The 21,615-nt window shown below is 37.8% G+C and overlaps 1 protein-coding gene across 1 annotated transcript in view; it reads left to right on the forward strand.

Annotated features, from left to right (window-relative positions):
• LOC116765140 (dynamin-3-like) overlaps positions 1-21,615 on the forward strand; it is a 162,167-nt gene that overhangs the window by 103,200 nt on the left and 37,352 nt on the right. Inside the window, exon 5 of the mRNA XM_032654435.1 lies at positions 19,562-19,726. Within this exon, the coding sequence (XP_032510326.1) occupies positions 19,562-19,726 (165 nt within the window). The remainder of the gene's footprint in view (positions 1-19,561; positions 19,727-21,615) is intronic.

A 21,615-nucleotide genomic window follows, 5' to 3' on the forward strand; every position in this document is an offset into this window, starting at 1 on the left:
CTTGAGTTTATTTTTGTGTATGGTGTTAGGGAGTATTCTACTTTCATTCTTTTACATGTAGCTGTCCAGTTTTCCCAGCACCACTTATTGAAGAGGCTGTCTTTTCTCCTCTGTCTTTGCCTCCTTTGATAAAGGAGGCAAGAATATTGTATATTCTTGCCTCCTTTATCAAAGATAAGGTGACCATATGTGCATGGGTCTATCTCTGGGCTTTCTATCCTGTTCCATTGATCTGTATTTCTATTTTTATGCCAGTACCATACTGTCTTGATTACTGTAGCTTTGTAGTATAGTCTGAAGTCAGGGAGCCTGATTCCTCCAGCTCCATTTCTGTTTCTCAAGATTGCTTTTGCTATTTGAGGTCTTTTTTGTTTCCATACAAAATGTGAAATTTTTTGTTCTAGTTCTGTGAAAAATGCCATTGGTAGTTTGATAGGGATTACACTGAATCTGTAGATTGCTTTGGGTAGTATAGTCATTGTCACAAGATTGATTATTCCAATCCAAGAACATGGTATATTTCTCCATCTGTCTGTGTTGTCTTTGAAATTAAAAAAAAAAAATCAAAGACAGGGTTATGATAGTTTCCTAGGCCTCTCCAACCTCCCTCATTCTCAGAAGGCCCATCTATTAGGTGTCTCCCCTCCCAGCTCTATCCAGAGACATCAATGCATGGCTTCAGTAGAACGGGGCCAAGTGCAAGGCTAAGAAAGAAGGAAGCAGTTTGAGTATGCACAAGGTCCCTACTGTGTTGAGTCAGCATGGTTGAGGCTATTAAAATGCCATCTTCTTCTCCCTCCCACTCCTCTCTCTCTTCCTCTACCTCAATACTCCACATCCCAGACTGCTTTTAATCCTGTTGGGAGGATATACAGTGAGAAAGAAAGGAAAAATAATGAACGGCTGTATTCCTTGGCACATGAATAACACTCTCCCGTTTGGGGCTTCAGGAATAAAAAATGAGAGGCTTTTAATCTTGCTAACTAGTGCAAGTGTGTGTGTGTCCCTGTGTGTGTGTGTATGTGTGTGTATAAAAATATAAACTACCACTGTGGGAAGAATAATGCTGATTTTGAAAATCTACTAAGGCAAAAGAAAGCATTATTCCAGAATAAGGTGTGTTAGAGGCCAGTGGGAAAAAGAACAGCAGATGATTTTGTTTAGGGATGGGTGAATTAGGAAATACCCTTTTCATAGCTAACTCTAAAGAGATGAGCTGTTGTTGCCAAGATGTGTTTATCAAATGTCTAGGCCATCTCACAGGATGTGAAATTTGGTTCAGCTGTGTAAAATAGCTCTGTATTTTTATTTTAGCCAAAACTCAGCAAGACTCACAGTCAGTTCCCTCCCCAACAGAGTAAAACAGCAACAAGGACAACAACAAAACACACTGAAACAGCAGAGTAAATGTTGGCAGGAAGCCTGTTGTGATCCAGCCTTGCTTTTTAGAAGGAATCTCTCTCAGTTTGATGCATTGCTTCTCATAACTCCTGATGGCTTTTCTTACGATAAAATTAATTGAAGTGAAAAGAGAATATTGCCATTGGTAATTCCTTCTACTTTAAAAAAAAAAAGCAGGCAAAATTTCCATGCTCCTGTTGACTTTCTCGTGGCTCTAACAGGCTATGGAAATGTGCAAAGCAAAGCTACAGTTAGAATAGTCGGGTGTGAATACAGACCACATGCCTCACTACTTGCGCTTCTTTCTGGAGCAGTCTGTTTTGAGTGAGCGGGCCTCCCTCTGGTTAACCATTTGGCCTGGTGAGATTCCACTAGGTTGTGCCTCTGGTGACTCAGACAGAGCCCGGGGCATCACTGAATTTACATTAAAAATCAGATTGGCGTCTGGACACCACCACCCCACCACCACCACCCCCACACACACACACACACACTTAATAAGCATCAAGTTGTGCGCTTCCCTCTATACTGATGGCGCTGCTGGCTGTTTGTGTTGTTTTTGGCTTTGAGGTCTTATAGACCAGCCAGCCATTGTGTAAGCATGGTCTGTCTGAATTGCTTCAGGGCTAACTGCCTTCTTAGAAGTCCTCTTGCTGTTCATTATTTTGCCAGCAAGCTGTTACTATTGTTAATTTAAAATAACTCAGTCTATAAGATGGTGAAGTGTAGAAAACAGTAGTGCTTTAAATCTTCAAGATTTGGGGGGATCTTCATTTCTATAATTTGGGGTAGGGGTTTTAAGCCAGTGTAGAATTTGTAAATTTGCTAAATGTAATACAGAATTTGGGGATGGGGTTAATACTAAACTATTCTGCTCATGCTGTTTTAAAAACTTCTGGTGTGTGTGCCTTTTTATTTTTTGTTCATCGTACAGTCTATTCAGAAAAATTAAAAAAAAAAACACAACATTAAGTAGCTCTTGGCAGAAGGTCAAAAACCAGCATTGCAGGGAAGGTATTTAAAAGTCTTTTAAGTGTGGCTATTTGTATAAGCAATAACTGAACATTTCTTATGACTAGGGAGGACTATTTTCACAGTCTTTCATGGAACTATTTCTAGACGATTTCTGTGGCTCTTTTCCTTGAGCTCATTTATTTGCTTTTGCTTTAGAACAGAGCATTTTAATGAGCAGTTTTATGAGCCTAACCTGCGTTCTGCAAGCTCCACATGACTGGATTCCTGTTACACATAACCTTTGCCCTATTTTCCATTAAAACACAAGACTTTCCTATAATCAACTCTGTACTAAGACCTTAGAGGAAAGAATGCAACAGATACTTTGGTCTACTATTCAGCCCACTAAATATGTTTTTGAATTATTTGTTGTTTCCTTGTGGTTTTAAAAATTATACATATTAATATTTTAATCACAAATTCCTTTCTTTTCTAAGATGCTTATATCCTCATTGGTTTCATACCTTTACCTAATCCAATATTGCCATATCCCTCTGAGTAAAAACCTATTTAGCTGTCTTTATAATCCATTGAGGCAGGTATAAGGGCAAGATGAACCCCAAATCATTTTGGAAATAGGAACTTTCAAGAAAAATAAACCACACAGTTTTTTTAATCTTATGTGTAATTGCCAGTGCCAGAAAGTTCCTTCTTATGGCAAAGCTAGATAACCATCTGATGCACCTTGACTCCTTCTCTTTGTGTTTTAATTGAAAGGTCAGACAACTATTTTCCATTTTATACGTAGTATCCTAGATATTTTGGTATAGACTGACTTTTTTTCTCTAACCTGAAAAATCCAAATTTGTTTAATTTTTCTTCCAAGTCCACTTTCAGCGTTTTAATCCGTTTTATTGACGTCTGCTAAACATTCAAGTTCTCCCTTTCATTTGAGCAGGCTGCAGAACCCCTGGAAGGGTCTAACCATACTAAGAACAATGGAGCCATTGTTGTTTGGCACACTCAGCTCCCCTCTTGGTCATGCATTCCAGCCACGTTTTGCCTTTTAAAACTATACTAAGAATTTAAGGTAGTCTGCGGTTCCTTATAACACCTAGCTCTTTTTCTCCCCTGGTTACTTCAGTCAATCTGTCCTCATCTTACAGTTTTATTTACTTTTTCTTTTTAGAACAAGGAGGGCACTCTTTAAAACAGAGTGATGTAAGTTTAGGGTAAATGAAAGGAAATCTACTTCACATAGCAGGTTATAAACTTATGGAACTCATTAGTTCCCAAAGGTGGTGCTGGCAGGAAAGGTAAATGAATTAAAAAACCTCTTAGCCAAATTTATGAATGAGAGCCACAAATGGCTACTAAGAAAACCAGGGCTCTGCCTGGTTTTTACAGTTGAAGTCAGAGAGTTGCTCCAAGCCTTCCTACAGGAGGTCTCTTGAGATCTGTTAAGTCGGCTGACCTTGGGTGTGGCCCATGATGGGATCTCCCGAGCATCCCGTGTCCTCTCAGTACTTGTCTCTCCTTGGTCTCACTGAGGCTCAGAAAGACCCTACAGGCCTGTTCTGGGATCGGCAACTTTCTTTTTGAAATAACTTTTTTTTGGTAACTTTTCCTTTACCGTCAACCCTCTGTCTACCACAGTGCCAATTATGACTGTCAGGGAATGGTGACGTCTGTCCAGTGGAAACTAGCTGAGATCACATTTGGATCTTAAAACATAGATACTTTCTTTTATGTAAAGTCAGACCTTTCTTTTTTCCTGGGAATTTTCAGGCATCAGACCATAAATAGCGTTTTTACTTCATCCTGTACTCTATCCTCAGTAGAACCTTCAATCCCCTCACCCCTTCTGCTTTTCCCAGATCTATATCTGCAGGGGTTCTCAACCTAGGACAATTAAAAAATCGCAGGTGCTCTCATCCCAGACCGAGTAAATCACAATCTCTGTGGGTGGGGCCCAGTCAAGGGTATTCTTCAAAATCATCCCAGGCTATTCTCAGCAGCCAGATTGAAAGCATGGACTGATGGGTTGCTTTAGGTTTTCTCCTCCACCTGCACACCCTGCTCATCATCTCAGTGCCATCTGAGGCATCATTCGGCCACACCCCCCACCTCCCCACCCCACCCCAACCCCCCTGCCACCCCTCCCATGTTAAATGTTCGTTAGTGATTTTGGTGAAGCTCACTGCACCAGTCAAAAATGCTGGACCTTTATGCTGTCTGCTTTCTTTGTCCTTCCAACTGGGAACTCCTAGGAAAAGAAAACTTGCTGCAAAAATATGGTCCCTTGCAAATTTATGATGCCCAACACTTATAGGACCTTCACCTCTTTTTACTCATCTCTTTGTTGACTGATGTGGTACCTGCTCCAAATATGATCTCTCTTCACATCAGTCCCTCACATGCCTCTAGGCAGGCATGTCTCCTCTTTTTGGGGGAGAATGTTGAGACCAACCAGATGAAGCTGCCTTTAATACCCTTATTTCATCCTTCCCCCCATTCTATTCTTACCGTTCCCTTCAATCTACGAGAAGAAAAATTCCATTTCCATTTATTAAACACTATAGAGTACTAACCATGTGCAGTGAATTATAATACAGTGGAAAAGACCTACTAGAAAGCAATTAATAATAATTCATAGGAAAAAATGTAAATTCTTAAGAAGAAGAAACATTTAAATAAGCAATAAATGTGTAGGAGGGAGAGATCAATTCTGATGGTCGAGGGAAGGTTATCACATAGATAACCATCTCACAGTCTTCTACGCTGGATATAAACTTAAAAAAATTTTTTTCAAAGACAACTGGGGAAATGTAATGTGACACTGAATATTTGTAATGTTGAGAAATTATTAATATTTTTAGGTGTGATAATAGTATTGTGGTTATGATTGTTAAGGGTCCTTTTCTTTTAGGAATACACACTGACGTATTTACAGATAAAATTATATGATGTTGGAGTTTGCCTCAAAATAGTTGAGGAAGATAGAACAAGGATGTGCATGTGGTGAATTACTGAAGATGAGTAATGAGCACCTCCAGGTTAATTTATATTATTCTCTCTACTCTCTCTACTTTTACACGTATTTAAAATTTCCCAAATAAATAGATTTTTTTAAAAGTCACTGATGTTGGGGCTTCCCTGGTGGCGCAGTGGTTGAGAGTCTGCCTGCCGATCAGGGGACGCAGGTTTGTGCCCCGGTCCGGGAGGATCCCACATGTTGCGGAGCGGCTGGGCCCGTGGGCCATGGCCACTGAGCCTGCATGTCCGTAGCCTGAAAAAAAAAAAAAAAAGTCACTGATGTTAAGAAATTCTTGTTAAATATTTTTGAGGTGACAATAGTACTATGGTTATGTTTTTTGAAAAGGAGTCCTAATCTTTTAGAAATACCAATTGAAATATTAATGCATGAAATGGTAAAAAAAAAATGGAGTCATTGAGATCATTGCAGGTTTTTTTAATTATAGTAAAGCAAAAGCACAAAATTTTTACTTTGTCATTGAAAAAATTTCTCCTCAGGAATATATCCACAAACCCCAAGTTGAAAAACAATACTTTAGAAAGTTATGTAAATCCTGCTCTGTATTTTACCTGTTTTTACCTAAAGATTATGCCAGTTTCCAAGTAAAACTGTGAGTTGTACATTCTGTAGATGAGTGCACACAGAAGAGTAAAAACCACCAAACACTGGGTGTGAGTAGATATAGTCCTTAGCGATGTAGGATTTATCACAAGAGTAGTGGCTTTAAAAACCATTTGGTTATATTCCAGTTAACATCAGCCTTCAGTAGATTTGCATTGAGATGTACTAAAACAGTCCTGGATGAAAACAAAATTCCACAGGATTTCCCCATTATCAGTTTAATTAATAAATTCAATCTTAGCTCTCTGACAAATTTTTCAATGAAACACTGATGATTAACAAATTTCTCTGATTTGGAGAAGAAGGAGAATCTTGGCTCTGAGATTAGGATATTCATGAGCAACAAAATGGTCATTAAACTAAAATCAGATCCCAGCTGACTATCTGGAAAATCCACAGATTAGAAAATTCTCATTCATGGATGAATGAGAATGGAGTGTGATACCAATACCTTCATTATTTCAAGTGGATATCTGTAAAGCATATTATTCTCTGTTCTTGTCACCTTAAAGCCGTAAATGCTCATTAAACTCCATCCCCATACTGACGGTATCTCAATAAAAGTTAAAATTAAGTGCACAACTGATTACCTTAATGAGACCATTTTATGCTCTCTCAAAGTCTCACTTGACACTATAACCAAAAGGAAATAAAACTTTTGTACACTTAACCAGGAAACATAGGATTTATCAGGGGGCCATTCTGAGACTATCAGTCTAATGTGAATATTTTTATCACCATGTCAGCAATATTGTTTAACAGTGGAACTGGAACTTAAGGACAGGATTGTTAATGTGTAACCATTTATAAAGTTTTCTAAATGAGCAGAATTTCTTTAGAGCTTAAAAAGAAACCTTTATTTAGGAAAATATAATACCATGTACCTACACTTGTGTCTACACTGTCCAGTGAGGTAGCCACTATGGTTACTGAGCACTTGAACTGTGCCTAGTCCAAATTGAGATGTGCTGTAAGTGTAAAATACACACTGGGTTTCAAAGACTAGGTGGAAAAAAAAAACAGAAAAAGAAAGAAAGAAGGAAGGAGGGAAAGGAGGGAGGGAGGAAACTATCTAATGATGTTTATATTAATTATACATTGTATCAGTTTGCTGGGGCTGCCATAACAACCTACCACATACTACGTGGCTTAAACAACAGAAATTTATTTTCTCACAATTCTGGAAGGTAGAAATCTGAGCTCAGTGTGTCAGCAGAATTGGTTTCGTCTGAGGCCTTTCTTACTGGCTTATAGGTGGCCATCTTCCCTCTGTTATCATCTGGTCTTCCTTCTGTGTATGCCTATGTCCAAATTTTCTCTCCTTAGAAAGACAACAGTCATATTGGATGAAGGCATACCCTAAAGGTCTCATTGTAACTTAATTACCTCTTTAAAGACTCTATCTCCAAATGCAGTCCCATTCTGAGATACTGGGAGTTAGGACTTCAACAAAGGAAGTTTGAGGAGATCCAACTTAGCCCATAAACATATGTCAAAATGATAATATTTTGGATATATTTTGTTAAATAAAACATTGTTCAAATGCACTTCACTTATTTTGCTTTACTTTTTTTAATGTGGCTACAGAAATGTGCCTTGCATTATATTTCTATTGGTTGACACTGTATTTTATTTCTTTGGAGTGTTAAAACACTGTATCCATCACCTATTGGAGGAGTAACAAAAAGTTCTAATTATGAATAAATTTCTCACTTTCTATTTAATTCCACTTTTAATACTCAGGTGTTTTTTTTGTTTGTTTTTTGCGGTACGCGGGCCTCTCACTGTTGTGGCTTCTTCCGTTGCGGAGCACAGGCTCCGGACGCGCAGGCTCAGCGGCCATGGCTCACGGGCCCAGCGGCTCCGCGGCATGTGGGATCTTCCCAGACCGGGGCACGAACCCGCATCCCCTGCCTCGGCAGGCGGACTCTCAACCACTGCGCCACGAGGGAAGCCCCTTAATACTTCGTTTTACTGAGGTATTGCTAATGAGCAAAAGCAGTGAGATCATGAAATGTACACAAGGAAAATTAGGTCGGAGTTCCATTTGGATCTTCCTCTCTTTATGATCTCAGGTACATCTTCTTCCCTCTCTGTGCTTTAGTTTATTCTTCCTTAGTGAATAATAATGGCTAAAATTTATTGAGGGTTTATTATGTGCCAGGCACTCTTCTGAATTCTACCCTAGTAATTTATTTAATCCACACAACAACCCTTTGAAAGGTAATAATGATAATAGGTACCATTATTACTCTATTTGACAGAAAACTGAAGCACCCAGAGATTAATTAACCTGCCCAAGGACACAGAATTAGTAAGTGGTAGAACCAAGTGGTCTAACTTGATCACCTCCTTTATTCCTTCCCATACTTCTCTCTCAGAAGATTGTTTTGGGAATCAACTGAGATGGTGTCTGTGAATGCATTTAAAAATTATCGACAGTTATTTTTTTGGTCTGTTTTCCTAGAAATGATGCAGATAAAGCTATGTGTTTCTCTTTTGATCAGCAAATGTGTATATCTTCCTTGACTGCCTGGTCATTTCAAAGCTAAAAGAAGTGACTGTGTGTTTTTAATACATTATTGAACACAACTCTTTAATTCAGAAATCATTATATCTATTTTACTTTGAAAGTGTTTATATGGATTGAGTAGACGTAAACAATGGCAGAGGGAATATCATAGTAGTCACTAATAATAACATTTCTAGGAATTTTGAAGCCATGGTTAGGAAAAAGGGAAATTCGGGGGAAACTGTGAATACATGCATTAGTACATTTTCTTAGCAATATTTACATCTCTAATCTAAAGTTACCTTGTTACTCTGTAAAGGAACAACTTGATCTGGTCATAAAAAACATTATTTGGAACAGTAGATTGATTGATCAACATCTGTTAGTGATTGTAGTCTGATATCTGCTCCTAAACTACTTTTAAAACAGTCTAGGGGAAGAAAGTTTTTAAGAAACCACATCAATTTTTCTGTTATACTTCAAGTCATGTTTACAAATTTTATTAACACAGCCCTCAGTACAATCTCATGTATACAAACTTTAAAATACTATAGAATTTTTCTAATAGTAATTGCACCTTTTCATAAATTTACCTTAGAAGAGTTTTAATTTTTATTATAAATGAAACCGTAAGTTGCTGATCTTTTTTTGTTTTTGTTTTTTATGGTTTTTTTTTTTTTCCGGTACATGGGCCTCTCACCGCCGTGGCCTCTCCCGCTGTGTAGCACAGGCTCCGGACGCACAGGCTCAGCGGCCATGGCTCACGGGCCCAGCCGCTCCGCGGCATGTGGGATCTTCCCGGACCAGGGCACGAACCCACGTCCCCCGCATCGGCAGGCAGACTTTCAACCACTGCACCACCAGGGAAGCCCCATGATCTTTACGTCATCTTGTCTCTCTTAACTTTCATCACTCTGTGAAAAGTAGACAGAATTTGATAGCTGAAGCAAATATCAGTATTAAGGTGAAGCAAAGTAAGTTTTTTTTTTAATATATGTTCCATCCTCCATATTGGTAAGCAGGCAATACACACACAGACACACACACACAGACACACACACACAGACACACACACACACACAAAGTTTCAGAAGAGGGATGGAGAGAAGTAACAAAAGACAAACTCCAGACTCAATGGTTATAACTTCTGGTATATAGCTCTTTGTCCAATCAATCTTACTTTCAATATCAGTAGTTTCAGCATCTACAGTATATTTTATTTTTAACATCTTCATGAATTTCTATTTTCTGCAAACTAAAATTTTGCCTAAATTGAGACGAACTTGCTTACATTTTAGAGTATTAATTGGGAACGACTATCTACAAAGACAGGAGTTCTGTTTTTGGCAACTTTGGAAGTAACTTTCCAATTCCAATGTATGTGCTATTTTATGACCCAGACAGATGTGGTCCAGTGCTGTCACCAGAAATGTTCTACCTTTGAACGTTGGAAACAAGAAATTTGCAATATCTCAACATGGCGAATTTCTTCTGATTTTACTTTCATCTCTCATATTAACAGAAACGAATCTAAATTGTCTAAAACAGCTTTTAGTTGTTTTACCTGGATCGTCTGGTAAGGCTGTTGGGCCCTCAAGGTGTACTCACTAATTCATTTGTAGGGATGGATGAAAAAGTTATCTTGAGGCCTTTGGGAATTCTGCATTAGAATTCTGTGGTTGACAGCTTTATCAACTACAGTGTTCAGTGGACCTTGGAGAAATTTAAAACCCTTGACTGTAGCTGCTTCTTTAAAGGTTTCGTTTTTTTTCCTACACTCTTGAAGGAAGTAACGATTCTACCTAAAGGGTTTTACCGTTGTGTGTTTGTAACCCATTGCATTCTTTTTCGTTTGTTTTTTACATGTTTTTGCATGTAAAGCAAGTGATACTGTATTTATATTGAACTTTTAAGATTATTTACCCCATAATATAAGGAAGAACTAAATTAGTGTTTTCATAATACTTGAATTTTATTGCCCCTGCTTTCTCTAGGACTTTATTAACTTTACTGTGATGCATCAGTACTCATCCATGTAAACATTTCTGAAGACTGAAACAATAGATAAATTTTGTTTTATAATATTTATGATTTTTCTTTCACATCTTTGTCCATCTTTCAGCCTTTATAACAAGACCCAATGTTTCATTGCATAGACCTTATGATCCCTTAATACCCTGATTCTAAAATGAATGAGCTTTAAGAATATCTGTTAAACAAATGGTATGATGGATGTAATAACTTGAAATTTCCCTGCAGTTATGCATTTTAGATAAGAAAAGTAGAATTCTAAAAGCATAGATTACTCTTTTGAGATGGTCATTTTTGTTCCTAGTCTTCAGGTATTATCTTCTTACAAATGAAACCACTAAGATTTATCTTGTGATCATAATATTTGGTTACTTGAGTATAAAACATCTGTGATGACAGTGACGTTATAGAATTAGCAGCATCAAAAGAATCGCTCTGAATCACAGAAGAGCTTTCATTGTGACCAACATCATGAAGAATTGTTGTACGTCTATAAGGCATTTCTCACAGGACTGTATTTGGTCATCCTAGTAGCATTTGGAAGTACATCTTTCATTTCAAGGTATTTGTAGATCACTTCTGTTGGTGGGGTGAGTATCAACCCCACCCTAAATAAGAATGGAGAAGAGGTAATATTATATAGCAGTTCAGAGAATACATTCTGCAATTGGAATATCTGTATGGAATCCCCGCTCTACCACTTATTAACTAAGTGACTTTAAGCAAGTGAGTTTGCTTCTCAGTCTCCTCATCTGTAAAATGCAAATAACAACAATAACAACAACAATAATAATATCTACTTCATAAGCTTGCTGTAGGATTAAATGGGTCAGTGAATGTAAATCCGTTTGAAAACTATGACATTTTACTGTCATTTAGTGAGATTTTTTTTCTTCATAACATTCAATGTAGAAATGTTTCCATATGGTAGAAGTCAGTCTACCAATTTGGTTGAAGAAAAAAAGAAACGTATAGCCCATTAACTAATATATGTAGTAATGTAACAAGAATGCATCAATGTAGTAATGGTATCCTCTAAGGATTATCTGAGCATCATTTTAGCCCTATAACTTTTGCCTTTTTCTTGTGGATTTGCCATCAACCATTATGATCCCTGCCTTCAGGAAGCTTTCATTTTGGTTAGGGAAATGGACATTTACATACCTAACAAAGATACAAGACAAAGGATAAAAAATCTAAACTGAATGTTCAGAGGGTGTTGTGTTTTAGCTGCAGCATTCAAAGGTGTGTTACATTCGCGCTAAACCGTGAAGGACGAACAGGAGGAGGTGTAAGAAAAAAGTTTTAGGCTGAGAGGACATCATGAATATCTAAGTGTTTTATTCATTTGGGCTCTTTAGGGCATAAGTAACAGAAATTAAATTCAAGTGTACTCAACTTTTTAAAAATAACAAAACCATTTACTGACTGGTATAACTGTATAATCCAGAGGTAGATAGAGCTGTCCCAGCTGGATCCAGACATTCCAATAATGTCTTTAAATATCTGCCCCTCTCCATGTCTCAGCTATGCAGTTTTCTCTGTTGACTTCATTCACTGGCAGGTTTGACCCCTCTTCGCTCTGAGACAGGCTAGCCCTCAGGCTTACATCTTAAAAAGTTTTCATCCTAACTGAAAGGGAACGTCTCCTTCCTAACAGTTCTGACAGATGTGCTGTGATTGGCTTTGCTTGGTCACATTGCCGTCTACCATCACAGAGGCCGGGCCAGATGGGTATTTGGGGGGACTTGGCCCTATCAGTGAGGTCCCATCTAACCACCAGGACTGAGAGTGGGGGAGAGGAGGCTTCCCAAATTTATATTTGGTCTACCAACAGAGGAGGGATGGCAAGACCTGTGATAGAATAGAGAGGATGAAGATGGATCATTTTTTGACTCATCTCTCTCTCCCTTAATCTAATTGCATGAGATTTCTCAATTATTAGTGAATGCTGTGAAGTAAAGTTAAATCATTAGAGTGAGACCATCGTAACTCCCCATCCCAGCCTCCCTGATCTTCTGCTTCTCTGAATTCTTACAGCACCTATAAACTCCACTAAGCAATGTAACACCGAATCACATACTATTTTATAATCTATAGTGAGACTGTGTATTAGCATTCTCCAGAGAACAGGTAAGTTCATAAATATAAACTTATTATGTTGAAATAATAATTAAATTCCTGCCCCAAAGTACCAGACTGTAGCCTAGACTATCCTCAAAGGCTTCCTGGAGCATGTTTCTCCCACTGTTTTTTTTTTTTTTTTTTTTTTTTTTACAAGTTTCATTGCCTGCCTTTCTGGCCTCTGCAAATCAGAAGTGAATGACTGGGAGTGGGGAAAGGTTCTTAGTGAAACATTCTCCATATTTTAGGGCTAGAAAATTCAAAGCAGCATTACCATGGAAACAGTATTTTCAGAATGACAACCTGCTTCACTAAGAAAAGTTAAATGATATTTTTTACCCTTTTTTTAAAGGGAGTGGAGAATTGTATAACAGTAGTAAGATGCTTTAAAAGGGGCAAGCATTGGTTATCTGGAAAAATCACTTGTGTAGATCTGTAGATTAACTCCCAAAGTTCTCCACTGCTGAGAAGAGATGCAGCAAACTCCCCTTTAGCGCAATAGTATGCTTATGTGCATATTATTGCCAGGATACTTTGGATTTCTATTATTCCACTTTTAAAGAGTTGCAGTCACCAGCCTTATTTAGATGGTTTCAATGATCCTCAAAGAAGCCTATGACATAATTAAGTAAGAGCTTTAAGGAAAGGAAGGAGACAGAAACAAAACATATGAAAAATAGATATCCTGATCAAGCCCAGAGCTTCTATAGTGGATGCTTTGAGGTATTGTGGGAATTATTTCTGATTTGGCTCTATCATTCTTTCACTTGTTAAAGTTTCAAGTCTTTAGGAGAAAGCTTTTAAATTAAAATTTTATAAAGCAGGCTGTTTCTTGAATACGTGCAAATAATATTAATTTTTATAAACAATTTTACATTTATAGTGCTAAGTTGCTATTTTTGATTGTTTAAATTGCATTAGATTTCTCAAAAGCTATTTAGAAAAAATTTACAATAGGAAGGCTGTCCATTGTTATTTTTCAGAAGAAAGCTGGTTTTCACAATATTATTCACATTTTGTAAACAGCATCAATGAACCTGCACATAAAAGGTTAAATGTTTGCAGACCATTCTTTTTTGCCTCAAAGATCAGAGACAAATTACTATTTTTATTTTACATTCCCTTGATGAGGATAATGATAAACAGCTGTCACTTCAGTGCTTAGACTGCAAAGAATCCTATTGCAATCCTATAGTTTAAACAAAGAAAAAAATACATAGTCATACACAGTATTCATACAGAAAAGAGAATGATAGAGAATTTGCTTAAGACTGGAGTTAGAGAAAAGGGAGTATTTGCTCTCTGCAGTTACTCAGTTAAAAGAAAATTTCTACATATGTACATTTTCCCCATTCATCTTAGACATACTGGAAGGGGAAATTACTCCTTCTTTCTTTCTAAAATCAGAAAAGAAATTAAATTTGCATTTTGAATTCTGTGAGTCCCCATCATGCCCATGGTATTAGCAGAGTAGTTAAGATTTGCACGTGACTACATGTCTACTAGTATTTCCAAAAACTAAAGAGAATTTCTAATTGTTTTACTGGTTATTCTGGAACGTTTCTTTTTTTTTTAATGTTGAGAATTAAACCGTTCAGTGTTCTCCATTCACTCCAATGCTTTGTTTATTATTTGCATCTGACTTCAGAAAGTCAATGTCAATGTCTTTTGCATATTTTTATATGCAGAAATTAAAGCAAGGCTAAATGTTAAGAATAGTGTGAAGTGGGGAGATTCAGTGTTTCTATATGAAAATAAGAATGGTGGTATAATTTTCCTGGTGTTTCATGTTCCTAGAGGTTCTTTTAATAAATGCTGTTTATTCTGGTTTTCTCTTTTGGCTCAATCTTTTTTTTTTTTTTTTTTAACAAATATCAGTATTTAAAATGACATCTTTTTCCTAGAAACTGTTTTTACATTTATCATTTTATCTGTGAAGCTAACTTGATATATTATAGATTTTCCCCTGTTTCATAATACTTCTTGATTTTTTTATACCTAAGGAAAACCAGAAATTGGATATTATATTCATCTTACACTTATTGAAAACGTGTCAGCTCTCAGAGCCTCAGTGTACGCTTAGGTTGACAATAACAATGGTACCCACCTCCTAAGGTTGTGGTGTGGATCATCTATGTAAAGTGCTTATCACAGTACCTAGAACACAGTAAGTGCTCAATAAATGTTCCTGGGAGAGGTAGTATGTTGATGCTGAAATGCCATCACCCCCTTCTGTTAAATACAACAGCAAAATCCCAGTATGTTTCAGATCAGAGAGACAAACTGAATTGTACTTTATCCATTATGGAGGTTTATATTGCTTTATGTAAAAGATGTTTTCATCACAAAGCTGTAGGTCATGTGTTCTCACTTATATACATAATTTCATCATCATTTTATCATCCTCACTATGATCAAGTAGTAGTGGATCCTAACTCATCAACTTGTGGTTTCTCTCATCTCCAATTTTTTTTTTTTTTTTTTTTTTTTGTGGTACGCGGGCCTCTCACTGTTGTGGCCTCTCCCGTTGTGGAGCACAGGCTCCGGACGCGCAGGCTCAGCGGCCATGGCTCACGGGCCCAGCCGCTCCGCGGCATGTGGGATCTTCCCAGACCGAGGCACGAACCCGTGTGCCCTGCATCGGCAGGCGGACTCTCAACCGCTGCGCCACCAGGGAAGCCCTCATCTCCAATTTTTGTAACAAGTAGGCACTCTTGGAGATCCTGAAATGCACTGAGCAGCTTTCTTTTTTTTTTTTGCGGTACACGGGCCTCTCACGGTTGTGGCCTCTCCCGTTGCGGAGCACAGGCTCCGGACGCACAGGCTCAGCGGCCATGGCTCATGGGCCCAGACGCTCCGCAGCATGTGGGATCTTCCCGGACCGAGGAACGAACCTGTGTCCCCTGCATCGGCAGGCGGACTCTCAACCACTGCGCCACCAGGGAAGCTCTAGGCAGCTTTCTTGATTTAGGTAAACCCTTTTGTAGTGTCAGCTCCTCCTGCTTCTCCTCTTTCTCTGGTGCATCAAGCTCTGTTTTAGGTGCTGGGAAGGGAGAGAGAAACAAGACCCCAGAGTCTAATAGTGGAGAAGTATAAAATTAGGCTGGATAAAATAATAAACAGTAGTACAAGACACAGATGAAGTACAGTACAGGGAGCGGTGGAGGGTCTGAGGGCCATCGGGAGTTTGTCTGGAAGAGGTGATGGGGGAGCTGGGTTTTGAAAGGTGAAAGAGCTTCACAGATGGGAGGAGGGGATTCCAGGCAAAGGGACTAGCTTGCAGAAAACATGGTGGTATAAAAAAATACAGTTTGCCATTTTTATATGGTTGGAATTGAAAATGTTTTGTGCTCAAATTTTTCAACTTAAATTTCCATAATGTGTGTTGAGAGTCAAGTGGCTCTCTAACTCATTCCATTAATATTCAGAAAGGAAAGAAAGAAACTAACATTATTGAGCACCCACAAGACCCTTGGCTAGGTTACTTCATATGCATTATCTCATTTAACTTCCACAAGTTTTCCAGAGAAGTGTATTCCCATTTTAAAGATGGGGAAGCTGAGTCTCAGTTACATTAAATAAGTGAGGTGTGGCCACACAACCACTACATGATAAAGCCTGGATTTGAACCTAAAGTTTTTACTTTCAAATACAATACCCTTAAAACAACATCGCAGTTACCACTGATTCTTAGAATTTGGGCTCAGCATGGAACACAATCTGCAGTGGTTTTTATGCCCTGGAAAGAAGTTTGGGAAAACAATTGGTTTTTCACTGCCATGGCTGACCTTCCCTCTATCACTTTACCACTTTATGACCTTAGCTTTTTACCTATTTATCCCAGATCCTATTGTGCTTATATTACAAATTAATAATAAAAATAAGGAACTACCTGATTTAATTCCTTCAGTGACCAAAGACCCTTTAAAAAGAAATGGTATAGGGAAACAACTGTTATTTTTGAAACTTCTAATCCTCTCTCTTGCTGTAGTAGCAGTTAGATGCCTCAGAAATGTCCTCCACAGTATGGTACTGGCACAAAAACAGAAATATAGATCAGTGGAGCAGGATAGAAAGTCAAGAGATAAACCCACACACATATGGTCACCTTATTTTTGATAAAGGAGGCAAGAATATACAGTGGAGAAAAGACAGCCTCTTCAGTGAGTGGTGCTGGGAAAACTGGACAGCTACATATAAAAGAATGAAATTAGAACACTCCCTAACACCATACACAAAAATAAACTCAAAATGGATTAAAGACCTAAATGTAAGACCAGACACTATAAAACTCTTAGAGGAGAACATAGGCAGAACACTCTGACATAAATCACAGCAAGATCCTTTTTGACCCACCTCCTACAGAAATGGAAATAAAAACAAAAATCAACAAATGGGACCTAATGAAACTTCAAAGCTTTTGCACAGCGAAGGAAACCATAAACAAGACCAAAAGACAACCCTCAGAATGGGAGAAAATATTTGCAAATGAAGCAACTGACAAAGGATTAATCTCCAAAATTTACAAGCAGCTCATGCAGCTCAATAACAGAAAAACAAACAACCCAATCCAAAAATGGGTAGAAGACCTAAATAGACGTTTCTCCAAAGAAGATACGCAGATTGCCAACAAACAAATGAAAGAATGCTCAGCATCACTAATCATTAAAGAAATGCAAATCAAAACTACAATGAGGTATCACCTCACACCAGTCAGAATGGCCATCCTCAAAAAATCTACAAACAATAAACGCTGGAGAAGGTGTGGAGAAAAGGGAACCCTCTTGCACTGTTGGTGGGAATGTAAATTGATACAGCCACTATGGAGAACAGTATGGAGGTTCCTTAAAAAACTAAAATAGAACTACCATATGACCCAGCAGTCCCACTACTGGGCATATACCCTGAGAAAACCATAATTCAAAAAGAGTCATGTATCACAGTGTTCATTGCAGCTCTATCTACAACAGCCAGGACATGGAAGCAACCTAAGTGTCCATCATCGGATGACTGGATAAATAAGATGTGGCACATATATACAATGGAATATTACTCAGCCATATAAAGAAACGAAATTGAGTTATTTGTAGTGAGGTGGATGGACATAGAGTCTGTCATACAGAGTGAAGTAAGTCAGAAAGAGAAAAACAAGTATCATATATTAACACATATATGTGGAATCTAAAAAAAAAAAAAAAAGAAATGGTTCTGAAGAACCTAGGGGCAGGACAGGAATCAAGATGCACACATAGAGAATGGACTTGAGGACACAGGGAGGGGGAAGGGTAAGCTGGGACGAAGTGAGAGAGTGGCATGGACATATATATACTACCAAATGTAAAATAGATAGCTAGTGAGAAGCAGCCGCATAGCACAGGGAGATCAGCTCGGTGCTTTGCGACCACCTGGAAGGGTGGGATAGGGAGGGTGGGAAGGAGAAGCAAGAGGGAGGAGATATGGGGACATATGTATAAGTATAGCTGATTCACTTTGTTGTAAAGCAGAAACTAACACACCATTGTAAAGCAATTATACTCTAATAAAGATGTTTAAAAAAAAAAAGAAATGTCCTCCAGTTGTCACCCTGAAGTATGGGGCCAGACTCTCAGGATTGGAAAGTGACCACTGTGTTTTAGAGTGAGCAGATATTATTTTAATATTTTTAAGGTGTTAGAAGAGCAACAGAAGCCTTTATAAATGTTTAGAACTGATTTCTACCTTTGTTATTGTTGACTTTTGTAGCCTACAAATATGCCTTTCACACATGCCTATTGATCGAAAGTTAACGCTTATTTATAGATGTCTTTAAGCGATTCAGCACGGTGCTTTGCCAAGAACTGATTGGATGATTAAAAACCCGGCATATCAAAGTATGTACCTTTCCAAAGAAAAGTACTTCATGTCCACATTGGAAGCAATAAATTATTTTCCCCTTTTATTTTTTGCACTCATAATTAAATCTTTCCAAAGCTAGAAAGTAGCCAGACCACTAACAATATTTGTTATCATGTTCTGGGGCTTAGATGGTTCAACCTGACTTGAAATGGAGACCATTTGTTCTAAATTGATTTCAATGCCAAGCCAATAGGTCAGTCCTTAATGATGAAGATGCCATTCCAGCCCAGCCTCTGGTGGATAAGCCAAAATTAATTAACTCAAGTCCCATAGTATAGAAAACAGATGCTTCTCTCATGTTGCAGAAATAAATGCTTTGTGTGTGGATGTGTTCTGTTTTATTCAAAGAATAACAAGTTAGAAGTTAAAACTAAGTTTTTCACAGTTGAGCCAGCCTTTAGTAGTGATGACAGAAGCATGAATTTATATAACAAATTCCAGCAAGAGCATGGAAAAATGAATTATCCCCTATATCTCTTATTTTGGCTCCAGGCCAGGCCTAGGAGATTTAGTTTTAAATCTGGACTGATCCAAGTGCTGATCCATTCCAGAGCAGGCCTAGGAGTTCCAGAACAACACCAAGGTTATTTCTAATCTATAGGATCCCTGGAGACGCCTCCCAGAAGTGTACATCTGCATCATATGTTTGGATTCAGTTCTTTGGCCAGCTTGCAAATGGCTTAAGATTAGATTGTTCTCTGGAGGTATGTTGTTAGGTGCACTGTTTATCTGGTCATCCATCTAAACATTCATTCAGAATTACAATACTTGCTTTTCCTCAATTGTGGCAGGCTAAAGGTAGAATAATAACTGCATGGTTCTGATCTCTTTTCAGACTTAATGGCTGTTTGATAAGATAAAGATGTTACCATCTAGTAGTACAACTCCAAATTCAGTAAACAGAAGTCTTTCATCTGATAATGTCTGGTATTTTTCTCTTCTGAATAAATGTGAAATAATCCATGTTTGGCTTTCCTTTCTGTTAGACTGAAAATGATGAGAATGGCCAAGCAGAAAACTTTTCCATGGACCCACAGTTGGAGAGGCAAGTGGAGACCATTCGCAACCTCGTAGACTCCTACATGTCTATTATCAACAAATGTATCCGAGACCTAATTCCAAAAACGATAATGCATCTTATGATCAATAATGTAAGTGATTATAAACTGTCTCATTTTAACCTCTAACCCATCCTAGTGTGGAAATTGCTCACATTCTCTTCAGCTTCTTTGTGATATTTTCTGGATGGTCGAAATACCTATCACCTAGGCTTATCATTTTCCATTACAAGTGGTAAGTGACTGACGCGTGGAAGAGAACTTAAGAAAGAAAACATACAACTTCTAGATACAGTACAGTGGTATTCCCTATTGGCTGTCTCCTCTAGAAGGGTGTGAATTTGCTTACAATAAAGCAGAACAAAAATACTCCAGTCAGGGTATAAATTAGTTGCAAAGCCAGCAATAAAACCAGATACCCTGGCTCCTAGACTTTGAGATTAAAGGGAAAAGATATTTATTCTCTTCTGCATACACACACATACTGAATATGGTAATATGATTATTTTCACCTTCTAAAAACTATGGAATGCTATTTTAACATGGGAAAGGGCTTTTTGCCCTGTGCCCTTGGCTACAAAGTCAGTTACCTTTTCTTTTCTAAGGTAAAGATGAAAGAGCCACGGATCTCAAAGTGCCTGCTAGACTAGCCATCTGTTGATCTATATTGCATAGAATCGCTCCCTTTTCATGGTTATTTTTATAGCAGTCGGAAAATGATACTTAAATTACATGGTCTGGTTTGGTCCTTTTGTTAGCTACTTTGTTAAAGTGTAAATAACATCACAATTTGTTTGAGAACTTATCTTTTAGATAAGATAGGCTATAATGAGGTGTTTTATAGCAGGCTTTTCTGACTCTTGAAAAGTGAGACACCAACGATTTTATTCCTAGTTATCTTCTAAGGACACCTTCTTATTTAAATCAGTGATATATTATGAGCATTTGCTTGTAACAAATAAAAATTAGATGGTAAAGTACTGAAAAGAGCCCCACACTAGAATTTAGGAGAAACCTGGATTCTATGCTTGGCTCTGCTACAGACTCTGTTAACCTAAGACAAATCCTTAACTTATTTCTACCTATTTCCTCCATATGTGAAATATGAATCATAGAAAAAGTACCTGGCTTAGGGATTTGTTCCACAAGATAGTATATATGGAAGTACTATGAAAAGTATAATTGTAAGAAACTAATATGGCTGCCTACTTAAGAATTGTAAATAGCCATTATCCATATATAAAGATTCCTTTCAAAATTCTAAGTATGACAATCCATTTGTTATTCATGATCTATGAGTTTCTTGACTTCAAGAAGCCCCAAACAGTCACGGGAGCAATCTTGTTTTTAACTCACTCTGTTTTTGTACACATTCCGTTTATTCAAACAAGGTCAGTAGGACGCTTTGATGCATCAGCAGGTAAGCAATGTATTGCAAATATATTGGAAACTATAAATTATATACTTAAGCTTGGTCAATGGCCTGCTGTGTGACCTGAAGCAAATCATTTGGCCCCTCTGATCTGAACTCAGTCACTGCTAAAACTACACTAAGAACGCTGAACTACCCCACAGAGTTGTCAGAGAACATCATAAGTGTGACTATATGCCATTTTGAAAAATATAAAGTACTAAGCAAATAGTCTATTTTTTAAATTACCCTCTTAACTTCACTTAAATGAGTTCAGGTTGTTTTGCCCGTGGAATCCAGGCACTTGCTTATTTAAACATTTTCCTGATTAAGTATCATTTATCTTTTCACTGTTTTACTGAGAGTCATTAGTGCTGCCATCAGTTCAAACGCTGCCCTGCTCTGCACTATATTATATCATCAGCACAGGAAATAGCACTTCCTGTCTATAGCTGTGAGGAGTGGCTTGACATAAATTAGTTAAAAGGAAAAAAAAAACCTGTTGCAGACCTAACCTACTTTCACCTTCTCAAGAAACACACACACACACACACACACACACACACACACA

The sequence above is a fragment of the Phocoena sinus genome, chromosome 1, assembly GCF_008692025.1.
Source record: "Phocoena sinus isolate mPhoSin1 chromosome 1, mPhoSin1.pri, whole genome shotgun sequence".
Classification (NCBI taxonomy): domain Eukaryota; kingdom Metazoa; phylum Chordata; class Mammalia; order Artiodactyla; family Phocoenidae; genus Phocoena; species Phocoena sinus.